This window comes from Ipomoea nil, unplaced genomic scaffold, assembly GCF_001879475.1.
Source record: "Ipomoea nil cultivar Tokyo-kokei standard unplaced genomic scaffold, Asagao_1.1 scaffold1334, whole genome shotgun sequence".
Taxonomy (NCBI): Eukaryota; Viridiplantae; Streptophyta; class Magnoliopsida; order Solanales; family Convolvulaceae; genus Ipomoea; species Ipomoea nil.
Window position 1 is genome coordinate 839,120 of NW_017617762.1, and position 16,986 is coordinate 856,105.

At 46.5% G+C, this 16,986-nt stretch overlaps 1 protein-coding gene across 1 annotated transcript; it reads left to right on the forward strand.

Annotated features, from left to right (window-relative positions):
* Positions 1-9,888: 9,888 nt before the first annotated feature.
* Positions 9,889-11,133, forward strand: LOC109185563 (uncharacterized protein K02A2.6-like). Its single transcript, XM_019335503.1, has one exon. It carries the CDS (start codon positions 9,889-9,891, stop codon positions 11,131-11,133), a length of 1,245 nt encoding a protein of 414 aa, XP_019191048.1.
* Positions 11,134-16,986: the final 5,853 nt, after the last annotated feature.

Here is a 16,986-nt window from a genome sequence, read left to right on the forward strand (position 1 = left end):
ATCTATCCATCCCATCTCCACACGACTGTTGAGAAAGACATCATCTCACCATTTATTTTTTTTTTCCTCTCTTGCCTCCACTACTCCGAGACCACACACCCCTAACCCTTCATCTTCAACCTCTCATCTTTTCACCATTGTTTACCAACATACGCTTCAACAATGGAAAAAGCCATTCATCATCTACACATCCTCATCCGATAGGCTTGATTTCTTCCGGAAAATAATAGATGTTGATTATCCAATCTCTCCTGAATCTACGGATCGAGTTCTTGCCACCATCAAGCAAGAATTGTATCTCCTTGAAGGTCTCACGGACAAAGAAAATCGCCAACTTCAAGCTCTTGCTCGCCATATCACCGCAACACCTTGGCCTGTTCCAACTACGACAGCCGCTGAGCCGACACCTCCTCTACCCGAAACGGTGTCTGCTACATCTCCCCAAAAATTGGTATCTCCTTTATCTTCTTCTCCTCTAGAGGATATTCACTCTCTTTCTACTTCTAGTAGAATCGATTTTAATGTCTCTATGCCTGAGCAATTTGGTTCTACCTTGCTTCGTAGTGATTTGAGTGCTCTTTCATTGCCTTTACCCGGGGATCCTTATGACCCTGCTAATCACAATTTGCCTAGAAGTATATTATCTCCTGATTTTACTGAAAATTTAGTTGCCTTGTCTGATTTTGTACATTCTATGCCTTCGGCTTTTTCAATTCGAAATGTCGCCCAGTTTGTGTCTCCTTCTGTCTTACCCGTGAGCTGTGCTGCCTTCACCATACCTGTGACCATATCTGCCCCATCATCCAAACCAGAGCATGCTCCTATCACCGTGTCACCTACCCATGACTCTGTCTCTATCATCACTGTGCCTTTATCGAAGTCTTCCTGGAAAGGGAAAGAAAATTGTCTATTTTAGATACTGCTGAGAAGAGAAAACTGTCTCATTTAGATGATGTGGAAATTGTGTCTGAAAGCAAGCAACAAAGAAGGGGGTCCACACTTCCACCTTGGATAACTAGGTCCCGAACTTGTGCAGAAACTCCAGCTGTCTCCATTCCATCCGGTTCAAAATCAAAAGGGACCAAAAAATCATACAGGCCCATTCTTTTATCTCCTGCACTGTCGTCTGAATGGAGGGTTCATGCCAACAGAGATTTTATTCTAGAAAAATCGATCAATGTGGAGGAGTTGACTGAAAATACAACATCATCCTGATTCTGCGAGATCAACATTTTATTTGCTTCTCTTCAACACGTTGGGCCCTATTCTGCTTGGCTAACTGCTGAATTCTACACCAACCTCACTATGGATACTTTCACTGAATGTTCAACACATTTCCAACAAGTTTTATTCGGGACAAATGGTATCCTTTTGTCCTGCAGAAATTAATGCCTACTTGGGAACTCCAAATCATAATGTTGTTTTCGATCCAAATCCTCACTTATTGGCCGCGGCTTTGACTCACAACAAAGAAATTTCTTGGCCTAGTATCGAACTCAAAGGTTTGAAACTCACCGTAGTTTACTCGGTTCTTCTACGGCTTGCATCGGCTAATTGGATACCGGCAGTCCGACATCATCTTGTCTCCGATCAGTTGGCGGTTTTGCTCTACAAGATCAGAAACAGACTTCCTTTCAACCTTGAAGTGATTATTTTCTCGCACCTTATGTCCTTTGTGAGAAAGAGGGACGCCAAAGTTCATCTACCGTATCCTAATTTGCTTTTTGGTATTCTACAAGATCATGGATTCAAGCCATATAAGGATGAAGTTGTGACTGCTCATGACAATGTTTACCAGTATGATGACCGTCTCACTAAGAAAGACCACTATGATGTTCGTGCTACACTCACTGTGCTTCCTGGCATCACTACGGCAACCCCACTAGTGTCAGCTCCAGTCACATCCGCTAATACAGTCTCGGCTCCAATTCCGGGTTCCTAGGCTGTGCCAAAGGAGCCTCAGACCCTTGTTGACCGTAGACAAATTGTGATCACACTTGAATCCTCTATTGCACAGCTTCAACACTCAGTAGCCTCTTAGCAAGTGACCATATCCGAACTGGAAACTCTGTGAGATGCGCAGCTTCGAGAAATCTCTCATATGGAGGAGATTCATTCACGGATTCTAGCGGATACCGGTGCTGGTTCTACCGATTCAGAAACTGAAGATGATGATGAAGATTCGGTTTCGGGCACCCCGTCTGCACGTTAATCTAATCTACTACATTGATGTTCACCTTGGATTTTGTCATTTATTTGACAAAAAGGGGGAGTTTTTGGAGTAAGGGGGAGTTATTTTGGTAAGTTGAGAGTTATTTTGGTAAGTTGTAAGTTGAAATAAAAGGGTCACTCATTTAGGGGAGTAGTAGTTAAGCTATGTTTTAGAATGACTTTGGAATGACTCTGATGGCTACAGATGGTATGTTTTGGACTATTAGTCTTATGAACAAATATTTTGGTATACTTTTATCCTTGCATTTGTTATGGTTTACTGCTTCCAGCTTCTATTATGGTAAATATCCGTGTTTTTGTGGTATACTGGACAATCTCTAAGGGTTATTCGACAAGTCAAAGATCAGTGGATTTTAATTGGTACGTGGTCCAAAAAGAGTTAAGTTTAATTCCTTTATATTAAGTTTTGTTCAGTACATATACTAAGGGCTTCAAATAAAAGTAATTTAATTTTTTTTTTTTTGTTTTTATATTTTGCCCAAAGTATTAGATACTGTAGTTTTACCAAATAAATTGTCAAAGGGGGAGATTGTAAGTGTACAATTTTAGTACACATTAAAACCTTCGTTGGCTAATTTATTTAGTTTCATTTTTATTAGATTTAAATTAGATTTAAGTTAGATTAAATCTCTTTGGACCACATTCTATCAACTAAGATTAATTCGAATGGATATATTCTATTCTTCAAAGAAGAGGAAGTCAACAGTACACATATGGTGGGGTCTTCAAACAAAATGTATGGATGCGGTTCTTTGAATATTACAAAGTGCTGATTATGTGGATCAAAGTAATGGATTGATTATTGCTATAAAAGGAAGCCTCGCCAAATTGGAAAGTTACCAACTACGTGAACTGCTATACTGAGTGAAAGGCAAATCTACACAAATGCTATTTATATTAATCTGCTAAACTATGTTATTATTGTGAATGCTTTAATTCTGAGCTACATAGCATGTGCCTGGTTCTGCTGAAGCTAAACTTGAAGATTGTTATGGCATGCACGGTTCAGTCCTGAATAGGTGTTAGAAAGGGTTGTAGTGGTAAAGGCTGAGAGCCATTTGTACTTACCTTTGTATAACTCCTTGGTGAACATCTATAGTGGATTAGGCAGACGTGGGTTGCCTCGCAGACGTAGGAGAAGCGCTCCGAACTGCGTAACAATTCTCTTGTGTTATTGTTTTATTTTATGCTTTCAATTTTCGTTATTTACATTTGATAAACAAATCTAATTAATAAACACAATTGTTGCATAACATAAAATCAAGTAAAAATATAAGTTGCATCTTGTATTCAAGATTCACGGTCCAATTTCACTATTTAGATAATATATTTTGTCCATCTAATCGCAACCATCCATGCCCTGAAATTATATATATGGCCCAGATTAGTCCTAACTGTCATCCTTTTAAGGTGTGTCCTCATTTGAATACAAATATAATATATATATATATATATATATATATATATATATAGAGTTAGGATCATATGAGAACATGTGCTTAGGTGAGAACGTGAGAACACATCATGTGTATCCATCTAATATTTTTTTAATGGTCTAGATTAGATTAAGTGTGTGCGAACGCGCATTAAATGTGTGCAAACACACTAAATCGCGTTTGCACACACTTAATCTAATCTAAACCATTAAAAAATATTAGATGGATGCACATGATGTGTTCTCACATTCTCACCTAAACACATGTTCTCACTGGAACCCTATATATATATATATATATATATATATATATATATATATATATATATATATATATATATATATATATATATATATATATATATATATATATATATATATATATATATATATATGTAATGGGAAAAAGGGTTTTATAATTTAGAATATGAAATTCGAGTCGTGTGTAAAACACACTTTCTTTAAAATCGATTCGCTACCTCTCGAGGGTGTTAGGAGCGTTGTAGCGTCAGTCTCTCAGGATAAAACGAATTATGACTTTTGTGTTTGAGCACTCGAACAAAAAACCCGACGAACAAGAACAACAGGCGATCACTTCGTTCTTTTTTACGGAAGTGTTTGGGAGAATTTTCGTAAGAAAATGAGTTGAGAGAGGTAAAGAGAAAAACTCAGATTTGAGAGTTCAAAACTAGCAGCCAAGGTTGCAAAATACGTTAGGCGCCTCTTAGGCGCCGATTTTTATTTTTTTTTAAAAATATTTTTTAAAATTGTTTTTAAATTTAGAAAAGAATTAAATTAAAAATTATCAAAATTCATAAGGTACTCATAGTTTTTTCTTACAAACTATTTATTTAAATGGCTATAAAATTGTTCAAAATATTGTTGAAACTATCTAAATACATTAAAAAAAAAACTAAAATTAAGAGCAAAAGAAGCATTTTTTTTTTAGAAATTGGTGGGGCAACCGCCTTTGGTAGATCTCGAAAAAATACGAGATTTGAAAAAAAAAATTGTCCAAAACGGACAACAGAGTCAAAAGTTATGCCTTCGCAATGTTTTTAACGGTAAAAAAAAAAAACAATCGGTTCAGTCGGTTAGCCGCCCGGCCGTAGAGGAGGCCGATTTTCGGCCTTCCTCGCCGCGGCCAGGTGGCGCCTAGGCGCGATTTTTGCAACATTGCCGGCAGCAACTCAACAATCATCCCAACACCAGGCTTTTTGTAGGAGAGGATGGATTTTTTTTTTCGAAATCAAACAAATATGATTGAATTACTGCTGACAGGATAATAGGGCTGGCACCCGACCCGGATCACAAATGGGCATTGACTCAGCATCACATGGGAACCCAACGGGCAGAACTCCAACGGTCAGGAATTTCAACAGGTGCCACTTTACTACCATTGAAGCCAGCATTGAAGTCCCCATTGATGAGAGAGAGTTAAAGGCTAGGCTCCCCATTTATATCCCATGTTGTTACCGTTAGGACCCTAAGTATAAATGGGGCTCCCCTCAGCTAGCAATGGCAGACTATACTTTGTATATTGAGACAAAAGACAATACAGCTATTGTTACCCTCTTTTAGCATTATTATATTATTATTTACCGGTAACGTTATTACCGTCATTGGTGCTTTCATTGAGAGCCTGAGTCCAATACTCAAGCAGGCTACGACAAAAAATCATTCCTCTTTCAACAGCAAGCTTGAAAGAATGGCGTCCCGCAGCTCCCACGGTTCTCGCAACGTGAACAATGGCAATGTGAACAATGACAACGCCTCAGGCGACCTCCGTCACCTACTCACCAACAATCGCGGAGGGGACCTCCGAGAACATCTCAACAACGGGAGGCCCGGGGACCTTCGTGATCAACTCAACAATGGAGGGGACCTCCGAGACCAGCTCCACAATGGAGGGGCGAACCAAGTCATGAACCTCCAGGCAACCATTCAGCAAGCAGTAGCGGCGGCACTAAACCAAGTGGCGGTGGGACTACAAGGCCAAGTGCCCCCGCCGCGGCCTCAGGAAGTAGAGGTAGAATCCCCACGAAGAGTGGATGCCCAGGACGCGACCCGTGCCGCGAGAGACGCAGGGCATCGCACTAGGACCGGGGGCCCGAGAGAGGGCACCCAAAGAAGCGGACCGGCCGGACGGCAACCTAGGCCCTCCCGCTCTGCCCTAGAACGGTTGGGACACGGGGCGCCCGCCCGGCAAAGGCCGGAATCGCGTGCCGAGGGGTCTTCCGCTAGAGGCCCTCATCGACACGAGGAAAGAGAAGCGGAAAGATTGCCCTCAGAAAGGATGGGCCAGTCTCGTGGGCCAGCCCCGCGCCGGCACGGTGACGAGTCGGCCCCGCGTCGACACTCGGATGAGCGACGCTTCGATGAACCGGCCCCGCGTCGGCACTCGGCGGAGCGACGCGTCGATGAGCCAGCTCCGCGTCGGCACTCAGCAGGCGAACGACGCATTGGTGAGCGGGTTCCACACCGACACCTGGAGGGACGAAACGTCGAGGAACCAGCTCCGCGTCGACACTCAGATGGACGGCGCGCCGATGAACTAGCCCCGCACATGGAGGAGCGGCAGCCGGTCCCGCGCCGGCACCCTGACGAGTCGGCCCTAGTCGAAAGGCTGCAGAGAAGGATCGAGGAGCTAACAAGAAGGGTAGAGGCACGGGAGCAGTCGCCGGAACCCGAGGTACGAATGGCAACACCGTTCGTTCTCCCCAAGCATCATGGACATACCTCTGCCGAGGGACTTCAGGTTACCCGCCATCAAAGCGTACACGGGAGCCACTGACCCACGTGTCCACATGACTAGGTACAAGGCTGCTATGGTAATGATTGGGGCAGGGGACGCCATCATGTGCCGAGCATTCTTGTCCACCCTGGATGGAACGGCCCAAGATTGGTTCAACACCATCCCAGACGGGTCAATCCAAAACTTTGGAGAGTTGTCCAAAAGCTTCCTGACGTACTTCTCAGGTAGCATACAGCGTAAAACACCGTTCTCCCACCTCTGTGTAGTAAAGCAAGATAGAGGCGAGAGCCTCAAAGACTTCCTGATCAAGTGGAAAAAGGAAGTCAATAATGTCTACGATTTCGACTCCAAGGCGGCGATCCCGATATTCATCCACGCCTTGAGATCAGGGTATTTTCACAAGCAGCTGAACGCCCACCACCCCTGTTCGTACGAAGATTTGATGAGGACGGCTAGCCGCTATGCCGAAGCAGAGGACGTCGACAGGAAGAAAAAAGATGAGGAGGACGGCAGGAAGAATGGGAAACCTGGGAAAGCTGGTCCGCCCAGCCAGGCGCCACGTTCGAACCACCCGGCCGCAGGGAAAGGCCGGGACCATGAACGGCCTCGCCTGGTTCCCTTGCGTAACCTAACTCCGCTTACCCATCCCGTCAGCGTCATCCTAAAACATGCTGAGGAGATGGGAATAGTCGAGTTCCCACCGGAATGCATGAAAGTCTCCCCCAAAGGAGACCAAGCAAAGTACTGCAGGTTCCATAGGCAACCCGGGCACGACACGGACGAATGTAACGTGCTAAAGAGACAAATAGAAGAACTCATCCAGCAGGGCTACTTTCGGCATTTTGTCAAGCGATCCAAGCAGCAGCAACAGCCGCAGCGCGACCCATCAAAAAATCCACCAAAAAATGTCTGGAGGAAGGAGGATGGCGCCGAGCCATCCACCTCGAATGCCAAGAAAAGAGACCACGACCAGATATCGGAGCAGGATGATAGCGAGAAGGAAACCGAGATGGCGCCCAGACGACAAAAGAAACACACCATACATTTCATCTATGGTGGACCAGCTGGCGGCGACACACCCACAGAGAGGAGGAAGTGGAGCAGGCAGCTGTACGTGGGAGAAGTGGTGAGTCTTCCCAAAGGGAAGAAGCAGAGGCAGGAGGCCATCACTTTCTTTGACGAGGACCTCCCCGAGGGCCCCTTACCCCATCGCGACGCACTAGTGATTAAGATGGACATTAATGATATGATCGTACATCGCATCTTGGTCGACACGGGAAGCTCGGTTAATGTGATGTACTACGACGCCTTCACCAAGTTGGGGCTACCTAGATGCCAGCTCAAAGAGGCACGAACTCCATTGTCTGGGTTTACTGGGGATTCCGTGGAAACAGAAGGGTCGGTGACCCTGCCCGTGGAGATAGGCACGAGCCCCAACATTCGCAAGATGGACATGGAGTTCATCGTGGTAAGGCTCACTTGTGCGCACAACATCATACTGGGGAGGCCAGCACTAGAGGACCTCAAGGCCATAATATCAGTGGAACACTTGTGCATGAAGTTCCCCACTCCGAATGGGATAGGAGTCGTCAGAGGTGACCGACGGGCAGCCCGCAGTTGCTACGTGAAGGCATGCAAGAAGATTGGCAGCAAGGACTTACAGGTCCACACGATCGCGGAGAAAATTTTCAAAGAAGAAGAGGCCTGGCCCCGCGCCGAGCCCGTATCAGAGACGGAAGATATAGTTCTGGATCCCTCCAGACCAGACCAAGTGGTGAAGATCGGCACAAGCTTAAGCCCAAAGCTAAGGGCCCAAATAGTGGATGTAATTCGCCGTTCTCACACGGTGTTCGCATGGGGGCCAGAGGACATGCCGGGCATAAATCGAAGGATCATAACCCACAAGCTCGCAGTCGACCCCAGTGGAAAACCAGTGCATCAGCGAAAAAGGTATATGTCGGCAGAACGAAGAGAGTTCGTGAAAAAGGAGGTGACCGCATTACTCAACATAGGGCACATCAAGGAAATTTACTACCCACAGTGGCTGAGCAACGTAGTCTTAGCTCCCAAAGGATCGACATGGAGGATGTGCGTGGACTACACGGACCTCAATAAGGCATGCCCTATGGACCGTTTTCCACTACCCAATATAGATCAGTTGGTGGATGAGACGACAGGATGTGAACTCATGAGCTTCATGGACGCCTTCCGTGGGTACCATCAGATATCCATGCATGAGGAGGACGCAGAGAAGACCGCCTTCGCCACTCCCGAGGGGATATTCTGCTACTTGGTTATGCCGTTCGGATTGAAGAATGCCGGGGCCATATACACTCGCATGGTGGCAAAGCTGTTCAAGTCAGTACTGGGACGAAACATGGAAGCATACGTGGACGACATGATCGTCAAAAGTCGCAAGGCCACTTCCCATGCCGAGGATCTCAGCGAGGTATTTTCCATTATGAAAAAATTTAATTTGCGCTTGAACCCAAAAAAATGCACCTTCGCCGTTGATGGGGGCAAATTTTTGGGCTTCATGGTCACCAGGAACGGCATTGAGCCGAATCTAGAAAAAGTAAGGACTATCCTTGACATGAAGCCTCCGCGGTCCATAAAGGAAGTCCAGAGACTCAACGGGCGTCTGGCGGCCTTAGGCCGTTTTCTATCGAAATCGGCTGAACGTTCCCTCCCCTTCTTCCAAATCTTGAAAAAGAGCAAAGGGTTCGAGTGGACGCCAGACTGTCAGAAGGCCTTCGAAGAGTTGAAAAAATACTTGTTGTCCCCGCCCCTGCTAGCAAAGCCAGAGGCAGGTGAAACCCTAATCCTGTACTTGGGCGTATCACAGGGTGCGATCAGCTCCGTGCTGGTCAAAGAAGAAGGAGGGACTCAGCGTCCCATCTACTACGTAAGCAAAGCCCTTCACGACGCGGAGCTCCGGTACAGTGTGTTGGAGAAAACAGTATTTGCCATAGTCACTTCATACTTCCAAGCTCACCCCATCCACGTACTTTCACATCAGTCGTTGGGAAGCTTCCTACGGAATACTAACAGCTCCGCCAGGATGGCACGGTGGGCCATGCATCTCAGTCAGTTTGACATAGATTTTAAACCGAGGCCCGCCATCAAAGGCCAAGCTCTTGCAGACTTTATAGTGGAGTGCACAGCTCGGGAAGTAACGGATCAAGTAGAAACTGAAGATGGAGGGTGGTGGACTTTGTCCACAGACGGCTCTTCCAACAGCAAAGGCTGCGGCGGCGGCGTGGTGCTCGTCACTCCGGAGGGATTCCGCGCCTACTATGCCATCTGATTCCACTTCAAGTTGTCTAACAATGAGGCGGAGTACGAGGCCCTCCTCAATGGACTGCGATTGGCGGCGGGACTACGAGCTGAAAAGGTCCGAATTCGATGCGACTCCAAGCTGGTTGTCAGCCAGGTGTCTGGGGAGTATGAAGCCAACGAAGGAAGCATGCAGAAATACAGAGACGCGGTGTTGAGAACCTTGTGCGAGTTTGAGGGATATGAGATACACCAGGTACCGAGAGAGCAGAACGCCGACGCCGACATGCTCTCAAAGCTAAGTACCGGAGTCCCCAGCCACATTAGGAAGATCGCTCGACTAGAAGACCTCGAAACTTCAAGTATCGACATCTCGTGGGTCTTCCCTGTGCAGACTAGGGAGCCATGTTGGATTGATCATATCAAGCGATACAAGGCAGATGGCACCCTACCGCAAGACGAGGCAGACGCCAAGGTAACGAAGTTACGGGCACCTAGCTACGTTGTCTCGGGCGATAAGATGTACAAACGCTCCTACAACGGCACGTTACTGAGGTGTCTATATCCAGATGAAGCGAAGTTGGTGATAAAAGAAGTCCACGAGGGAGTATGCTCCGCGCACCAAGGGGCGTACACCATTGCACGCCGCATCATGCTACAAGGGTATTTTTGGCCCAAAATGCTGAGGAATTGCGCCGAATATACAAAGCGATGTCCCAAGTGCCAAGAATTCCAAGCACTGCCGGGTCGACCTGCGACGAACTACACCCCGGTAAGCACCGCGATTCCTTTTTCAAGATGGGGAATTGACCTGGTAGGGGCCCTTCCCACGGGGACTGGAAGCAGAAAGTACATCATCGTGGCCATTGACTATTTCACGAAATGGGTGGAGGCCGAGCCCCTAGCGAGCATCACTGCAGCAAGGTGCAAAAGGTTTGTCGAGAAAAACATCCTGTATCGTTTCGGTATCCCCCTCCAGGTAATCACAGACAATGGACGTCAGTTCGAGGCACGAGAATTTTCAGAATTCTTAGCAGGATGGGGCGTTAAGCATAGCCGGGTAGCGGTATCTTATCCTCAGGCGAATGGGCAAGTGGAGAATGCGAATAGAACCATCCTCGACGGCCTCAAGAAAAAGCTAGAAGTAGCCGGCGGAGCCTGGGTGGCGGAACTCGATGGCATCCTCTGGGCCTATCGCACGACACCAAGAAGGGCCACCGGAGAAACCCCGTTCGCACTCGCCTATGGATTTGAAGCTCGGGCCCCGGTGGAAGTAATCATACCTAGTAGAAGGGTGGAGGAATTCGAGTCAGAACAAAATGAACTCCACCAAAGGGTGGATCTAAACTTCTTGGATGAAAAGAGAGAGGCGGTATTCTGCAAGATAGAGAACTATGGTCGTCAACTAAAGTCCTACCACGACGCAAAAGTCTGACCCCGTTACTTCCAAGTCGACGACCTTGTGCTGCGAAGAAGGGAAGCCAGCCAACCCCTTGAAGGGGGAAAATTCGCAAAAAAGTGGGAGGGGCCTTACGTCGTGGAGGAAGTCGTTCGTCTAGGGACATACAAGTTAAGAACTACAGGGGGAAGGATGATCGATCGGGTATGGAACTCGGAACATTTGATCAAGTACTTTCCTTAAAAACCTTGTAGTAGCAATCATTAGAATTAGTGCTTGGCAATCGCGGCCCGTCCGCTCTACACACTAAAAGTCCTGGGAAATAATAGCTTACTTTCATGGTCCGTCTATGTTACTTAATAAAACAAGCTCGTTATCATCTTTTACAAAAAATTTCGAAGTAATATCTCGTGCTCGTGGTCCGTCCACGTTAAAAAAAAAAAGGCTGAGGCGCGGCCGAGGCACACGCCTCGACCTCCTGGTCGAGGCCGCGCCTCGACCAAGTGGCTAAGGAGGCGCACGCCTCGGCCAAGTGGCTGAGGCGCACGCCTCGGCCACAGGCTGAGGCCGCGCCTCGGCCACAGGCGGAGGCCGCGCCTCGGCCACAGGCAGAGGCCGCTCCTCGGCCAAGTGGCCAAGGCGACGCCTCGACCAAGTGGCTGAGGCGCACGCCTCGGCCACGTTCGTCTCGGCAAAAAAAAAAAAAAAAAATTATAACAACATGTTTATTCCGAAGTAACTAGTTTATTTCGAATATTCTAAAAATAATAGCAAGTTGTTCAAAAACAGGAAGCAAATTGTTCAGCGACATAACCAGAAAGCAAGGGAAAATCTCAAAGACTACGAACTACTCATGATCCGAGAGCTCCTCAATCATAATCTGATCCAGTGGAACATTGGGGACATTGCTGGTGTCAATGCCGTGAAACTCGTCCACCAAAGAATCCTCACGAGCGTCTGTGACATCATTAGTGGATTCATTCTCAGCATCAGGATCCGGATTCTTCTCTATCACAGGCAAGCCAAGGGACACGGGGTCAAAATTTGGAACCTTCTCCCTCATCACTGAAAAGATCTCCTGTTGCTTCGTGTACCGCCCAATATTAAAAGCCACCTGTGCCTCAGCCTCAACCGCCTCTTGGCCAGCCCTAGTCTTGAGGAACTCTCGGATAGCCTCAGGAATGCACATATAGTGCATCGCGTCCCCCCGAAACTCGGCGGAACTCTTATAGACCTCCACAGCCCGGCCGAGGGCGTCGGCATGGCCAGCACGGGTCCTCTCGTGGTCCTCCCGCTCCTTCACGATAGCAAGTTTAGCCGCTCCGTGCTCCTTCCTCAGGGCCTCAAGCTCTCCCTCCATCTTGCTTATAGCCTCCGCCCGAGCCAACAGTGCTTGGTGTTCCTTCCTTAGCGCCCCGAGCTCGCCTTCCATCTTGCTCAAGGCCCCTTCCCGGATCGATAGCAGGTCCTTGAGGCTCTTGTTGTCCGTGTCCCTAATTTTAACATCCTCAAGGAGCGAGTCCATCACCCGCCCTCGTTGGGCATGAATGATCTGTCCCTCTAGCAAGGCCTGAAAGTAAACAGAGTAAGACACACACCAGGGCAGAAAGGGAACATTAAGTAGGAAAACAGTAACCTCAAAACTGTGTCGGAGATAACGCTCTTGCAGCATGTTGACATCCATGGCTACTAGGTGTTCCAAGTCCGCAGGAGGAGCGATACGGGCAGCATACTCAACCGCATCAAGACTTTTATTTATTAACGACGCTCCGGGTGGCACGTCCATTCCCAGTCGAATCAAGTTGGTCCGAACACGCGAGCTGGACTCAGTAGAAGTATCTCCTTGCACCTCGGGGGGTTGAGGGGAAAAATTAACGGCCGTGGGCGTCCGAGTCGATGGAGGCTGCGTGACCCCCTCGTCAACCTCGGTTGGAGTAGGCACACGCACCTTCGGGGCGACCTTTTTTGGGGTAGGCGTACGCTCAACGTCCTTGGATGGAGTTGGCGTGCGTGCCGGCGGAGGCGGCATCACCTCCGTGGCCTCGGCTTGACTCTTCTTTCCTTTCTCCACCTTGCTCTTCTTAGGGGGGGATCCGGTCGCGACAAGTATTGGCTAGTCCTCGAAGATGAAGACATGGTACCTGCAATAAAAAGAAGACAAGTTAGAGTTAGTGGTTGATGAATAAAATACTGAGTGGTAACTAAAGAGTACCCGTGGGCGAAAGAACAGCTGGATGAGTCCTCACGAAGCCTAAGCCCGCGAGCTTCCACTCGGTAGTGTAATCAACGATCGATAAGAGACCATCCCCCAGTAAATCATCTACATCTCGGCGGAGGGAGGGACTCATGTCAAGAGTAGGAGGGCAACGTAAATGGGATCCCCACGTAACACGAAAAGGAAACGGACGACTCACAAGAGTGACAAAGACATATTTGGGTTTCCAATCCTTATTATAAGTAGGACGGTCCTCAAAGAGTTTGAAATGTGGCCTGCTCGAAATCTGGACGAATCCCTTACCCTCCTGAGAAGCCCTACCAACTATGAAAAGAGGCTGGAAAAGATCTAGCATGGGTTCTATCCCTTTGTCCTTACATATAGCAAGAAAGCCCGCAATTACCTGGTGACCATTGGGAACTAGCTAGCCAGGGACTATCTCATAGTGGTTTATAAAATCTACCACAAACTTATGGAGGGGAAACCACAGCCCAACCTATAGCGACAGAAGGTGGACCCCAAAATACTTATCCGAGGGTGGGTCGGTGATATTACCTCGAGGGTCAGGAGGGAGAGACAGAACGTCAGGACTAAGGAGACCTCTAATATCATCCCAATCCCGTTCCCCTAATTGAGGCTGTATGGACAAGACAAGGGACTTATCAAGAACAGAATAGGAGGCCTTGCGTTTTTTCTTCTTTTTCATTTGGGGCTTAGGTGTAGGCGAGTCAGCAACAAATGGAAGAGGGGGAAAATTTTCAAACAGAGGGGAATCATCATATTCCTCGTCAAAATCAAGTTCTCCAACATCAATCAAGGGAGTGACATCCATTATGAAGCCAAAGACACTAAACTCACCTCGGGTACGGACGACTTGGATACAAAAACTGCTTGTCAGGAAAAGAGCGTGTTAAAAAAAAAAAAAAAAAAAGCCTGGTCGAGGCCGCGCCCCCGATCGAAAAAAAATATATATATAAAATAAAATAAAATGGCCGAGGCCGCGCCTCAGCCAAGGCCGAGGCACACGCCACAGCCCCTGGTCGAGGCCGCGCCTCGGCCAAGTGGCCAAGGCACACGCCTCGGCCCCTGGTCGAGGCCGCGCCTCGGCCAAGTGGCTGAGGCGACGCCTCGGCCACAGGCCAAGGCAGCGCCTCGGCCCCGATCTGAAAAAAAAAAAAAAAAAAAAAAAAAAAAAAAAAAAAAAAAAAGGGCCGAGGCACACACCTCGGCCCCTGGTCAAGAACCGCGCCTCGGCCCCAATCTGAAAAAAAAAAAAAAAAAAAAAAGGGCCGAGGCACACACCTCGGCCCCAGGTCGAGGTCGCGCCTCGGCCGTCGCCTCAGCCAGGTGGCTGAGGCGACGCCTCGACCAGGTGGCTGAGGCGACGCCTCGGCCAAGTGGCTGAGGCGACGCCTCGGCCAGGTGGCTGAGGCGACGCCTCGACCAGGTGGCTGAGGCGACGCCTCGGCCACAGGCTGAGGCAGCGCCTCGGCCCCGATAAAAAAAAAAAAAAGGGAGCAAGTATATTCATACATGCATAAATACGTTGTAAAGTAAATTGCAAAATAATAATGACAGCGAAGACTTACAGAACTGTGGCAGAAAGTTGTTGAAGAAGTGCTCTCAAATTGCTCAGAGAGACAGGGGTTTATATTAGAGAGGAGCTTGAGATAAAAAAGTTAAGTGAAGCAAGAAATGATTGGGAAAGCACAAATCAAGGATTTGGAAGGCAAGTTAGGGATTTGGAAAACAAAACCAAATATCCTAAATCAAGCAGAATTCTACACAGGATCAAATAAAATATCCTAAATCAAGAGAATTCTACACAAGATCAAAATACATTCAGCTTTACTCCCAAGTCAACTCAAACACATCCGTTGACTCATGAGTAGGGGGGACTGGTGACAGGATAATAGGGCTGGCACCCGACCCGGATCACAAATGGGCATTGACTCAGCATCACATGGGAACCCAATGGGCAGAACTCCAACGATCAGGAATTCCAACAGGTGCCACTTTACTACCATTGAAGCCAGCATTGAAGTCCCCATTGATGAGAGAGAGTTAAAGGCTAGGCTCCCCATTTATATCCCATGTTGTTACCGTTAGGACCCTAAGTATAAATGGGGCTCCCCTCAGCTAGCAATGGCAGACTATACTTTCTATATTGAGACAAAAGACAATACAACTATTGTTACCCTCTTTTAGCATTATTATATTATTATTTACCGGTAACGTTATTACCGTCAACTGCAAAAGAGAATCAACATAGTCAGGAGAGACAGAGTCTCAGTACATAGAGCTAGCCTGAGCTGTAGCTTTAGAAGCTAAAGTGTGAGCAACGGAATTTAAATGTCTAGGAATAGCAAAAAGGGAACAAGAAATAAAGGAAGACATCATAGCTTTGCATTCGTCAATGACCACCCCTACATAGGACCTCGGCGTGGTAGACGAATCAGTTAAGTGGCGTTCCAGGACCAGACAATCTGTAAATAAAGTAACCGTGTGAACTGAGTGATTCCTTAACCAAGACAACGCTTCCTTGAAAGCAAGAGCCTCAACCGTGAGAGCATTAAGACATGGCGACAAACTTCCGTTCGTAGTCGCTACAAAACAACCGCCGGCCGAGAGGAAGAGAAACCCAAAAGTTGCCGAACCCGAGTCTGCAGTGAAACCAAAGTCGAACCTTGCTCTTAATTTTTACTTCTCATTTTATTTTTATCATCTTGTTAGGACTCGAACCGTGATTAACTCCTTTGATTTTCTTCCCCTTAGTTTATTCTCCTTCTCTTAGTTCTTCTTCTTCTCCTAGTTGTTTCCTTCTCCTTTGGTTTTTGTTCTCCTTTTAATTGTTCTCCTTCTCAATTCTCGATTCGTATAATCAAGAAATTGATATATAGTTATTTTACAAATAAAATAGAGGGGGCTATATTTTTCAACAAAATACATTATTTTGACTCATCAAAATCTAATTACAAAATATTCCTAACATTTTATCCCTTTTTATGATGCCAAAAACCTATACTCCGTCATTTGATTTAGCCTTTTGAAAAAATTTATTTTTAGACATAAAGTTTCTAGACGCATATTTGAGAATAAAACTAATGAATAATTCATTCTTATTAATTCATTTTCCTCAATTATGCAGCATACATATACTAAATCTAAAAATAACTCTTGATGCCAAAACTAAAGAGATATAATGCGCAAAAGATATTCTAAGGTTATACATCACAATCATTCAGCTTATAACTTATAGTTACACCAAAAATTACAACATACACACACAACATTTTACTTGATAATTGTTTCATTTTTTTTCCTTTTTCCAACAAATAATTTATGTAGTTTCTAAGCTTGGGAAAATCATTATCAAGATTAACATTGTAGTACCTTTCTCACACTTGTCCTGTCATGTAGAAACCATATGCTTCCGTGATGGTAGTGCCCGGTAGGACGCCTAGTTTGAACCATTTGATACATTCCTCAAAACTTCTCCTTTCTTCCATGTTTTGGCCATCGTGTTTTGATTTAAGATTACTTTCAGGTGGTCGAAAATTCCATAATTTTGTACGCATAATGTAACAAAGTCCTACAAACAACCAACTTAAGTAGTGAGAGAGCCTACTTCATTTCGAAAATCTTTCAACTGATTTTCTTGTTGGTGGATAACA